This window comes from Morone saxatilis, unplaced genomic scaffold (assembly GCF_004916995.1).
Source record: "Morone saxatilis isolate NCDOM2014 unplaced genomic scaffold, NCSU_SB_2.0 Contig4, whole genome shotgun sequence".
NCBI lineage: Eukaryota > Metazoa > Chordata > Actinopteri > Moronidae > Morone > Morone saxatilis.
In genome coordinates, this window is record NW_023339984.1 from 5734381 (window position 1) to 5737329 (window position 2949).

At 42.3% G+C, this 2949-nt stretch overlaps 1 protein-coding gene across 1 annotated transcript in view; it reads left to right on the top strand.

Annotated features, from left to right (window-relative positions):
- The first annotated feature begins 1512 nt into the window (after nucleotides 1-1512).
- naa40 (N-alpha-acetyltransferase 40, NatD catalytic subunit) overlaps nucleotides 1513-2949 on the top strand; it is an 8441-nt gene continuing 7004 nt past the window's right edge. Inside the window, exons 1-2 of the mRNA XM_035675275.1 lie at nucleotides 1513-1533; nucleotides 1637-1732. Coding sequence (XP_035531168.1) covers nucleotides 1694-1732 — 39 coding nt within the window. The 5' untranslated portion in view covers nucleotides 1513-1533; nucleotides 1637-1693. The remainder of the gene's footprint in view (nucleotides 1534-1636; nucleotides 1733-2949) is intronic.

Here is a 2949-nt window from a genome sequence, read left to right on the forward strand (position 1 = left end):
TCCTCACATTTGAGAAGCTGGAAAAAAAGGGAAATGATAGTGTTTTTCCTTGGTTTAATGATTTAAATGATTAATTAACTGCCTCTGATTATTTCCTGGGGTTAAACGACTAATCCTTTCAGTACCACCGTGCAGTAGTTAGCCCAGAAAATAGCGCTGTTAGAAACCATGAGATTAAATTCAAGTGTCAGACCACTTCTGCTGTGAGCCAGTGGGTGTTAATTTTCTCTAGAAATTACAGGCGACAATAATTGGAGACGGCTAATAATCACTATTTATGGTAGTGTGTGTGCTGTCGTGGTTGAAGCACGTTTACAGCATCTGTTGTGCGTGTTGTCTCTTTTGCGAGGCCTGGACGCAGTCAGAGTAATACGTGTGAATTATGGCTGCACCATTGCTGATACTACTATCGGACGTCAAGCCAAGAGCAGGCTAAATTACAGTATCAGTATCAGAAAATTCCCAATACTATAGCTCCACACCAAGAACAAAATGCAACATCAGCAATATAAACACCCCACTGTTTTACACAGTATTGATTAAATGTCGGTCATAATAGCTACTGATATGAATATGAATGCTCTTTTTTTTTTTTTATCTTGCTGTTGCTGTATTTATAGACAGGATGATCATGTTTATAATAGTAGTAAGATTGTTTTCTGTGTAAGTGTACTCGTGTTTGTTCTGCGTGACTGACCTTCATTTGGTTGTCATGCCTTGATGTCTCTGGTTGTACTTGTTGTGAGGTTTTGAGGTTTGTTCTGTTCTTGTGTCAGTAAGTCAGTGTTTTCACGTTGATGTGTGTGACAGAACGCAGGGTCAGCACACACACACACACACACAGAAACTCAGAATAATAGTGGTTATTTTTATTTAAAGGGCCTGCAAGCGCATAAGTGAATAAAAAACAAAACATTTTCTGTTAAATATAGCCTGACGTTATGGCTCTAACAAAGACTATACAGTACTCAAGTGGTATCAACAGAAGAGCATTTCTTCTTTTGTCACACTCACTGAATGAACGAGCTGAATGTGGTAGCTAATAAATGACATTTGACATTTTGTGTGCGGACGCTCTTTGATCTCTGCCACCCGCTTTAATGACATCTTATCTGACAAGCTCGCTCTTCTTATGCTTTTGTACCAAAATACTGCAATCCCTGTTCATGACTGTTCTGACTGTACAAGTCTTCAGTCGATTTTAGTTGTAGGCACATTGGAGAATGGAGTTATATCTAACCAGAGCCAGCAAACACTAACTCATACCTCCAGCCCCACAGTGGATATATAGATAAGAAAAAGGATCAGTTTGAATGTGTAATTGATTACGGGAAATGGAGCAGGGGATCGATTAAGTGACAAAAAATGCTAAAGATTTTCAATAAATGAGTAGATCGTTACAGTTCTTTGTTTCTTGCTAGCCTGGGTTAGGGTATAAAGTCCTGTTTTTATCAAACACACATTAGTGTTCAGAAGATGGTGGAATAAGGAGTACAGGGGAAGAAATGATGTACTACTCCTGTCTTCCATAAGGTCCGTGTCATCTGTTCCTAATGTTTCTGCTTTTCTCTTCTGCATGTCCACCACCATCTCAACACATTCCTCTGTTCATCCCTCCCTTATTCCCCGTGTCCAGAGGAAGTCCAACAGAGCAAAGGAGAAGAAAGCCCGTCGTCTGGAGGAGAGGGCAGCTATGGATGCCGTCTGTGCCAAGGTGGAGGCAGCTAATAAGGTAATTTTGGTTGCTGATTAACCGGTGAGGTAGCTGTCGTCGGGTTTGGGAGTGGGCCGTGTGCAGGGCTTTCGTGGGAACATTTGGGCAGATTCGAGTTGAAACTGTTGAAGGAATTGGAGTCATCTTGTTCAAGAAACCGAGGTTGAGGCGTTAGCTGCTTGCAGACTGCAAAACAAGCGCAAAATCTGCAGGGGTGTAGGTCTGACAGTTGATAATGGCATGATAAGTTAAAAATAAATGCACTTTTGCGACTCTTAAGTGCTTCACATAAAAGCATTCAGCACTCGGGCCTTTATGTGCTGTTTCAGGCTTTCCTGTGGATTCGGATTACATCGAGTACGGCACTTAAAATCTCCATCGTGAGCTGTGATTTTTCTCATTTGTTAAGTTACAGTAATAGACACGGTTCACTGTAATGACACCAAAAGCTGGGGATGCCCTCCTTGCCCTAATTACACCCGTAATTGATATTCACGTAACAGGAGAAGCCAAATACTGCCATATGTTTCTTTATGCATAATTAATCAGCGTTAATAAATCCTACCCATCTAGTACAACACACAACAGACTGCTCCTGCAGCTTGGAGGTGGGCTGGAGCATTGGTAAGTCTTACTGAAGCTTGGAGGAGAACAAAGCTCACACCCTCGCCTTGAGCTGAGCTGTAGTTGCTGCAAACTAGCTCTGAACAGCCCTGCCTGCTCCTATTACTTTTCTGTGTCACTTTGTCCCAAAATGGGGCACACTGTGTTGCATGCTGTTCTCCTTCTCCCGCCCCTTTCCACTGTTGATGTGCCAACAGAGAAGGAATGCAAGAAGTTCTCCCAAAGTAACATTTATTTTCGTTTATGCTCTTGCCAAAAGAAATGAATCTTGACTCCGACTATTGTTTCAAATGAACAAATAGTGCATTCATTGCTTTAAGAAAACACCCATTTTAACCTGATATGGTAGGTTCTCCTTGGCCTTAAAATGGAGGAGAGATATGGCTGCAGTGAACAGGCCTACCAGGCACAGGCCCAGTGACCTAGGGGGTCAGAGGACCCCTAAACAAGAGCCCCATTTGTTATTGGAAAAGTCAAATGGCTCCTTCAAATGTAGAGATTCCGATACCGGTATGGGAAATGTCTCCGATACTGCCGAAAATGCTGGCATCGGTATCGGCGAGTACTGGAGTCCAGGCACCGATCCGATACCACGTAATTTATTAAAATAG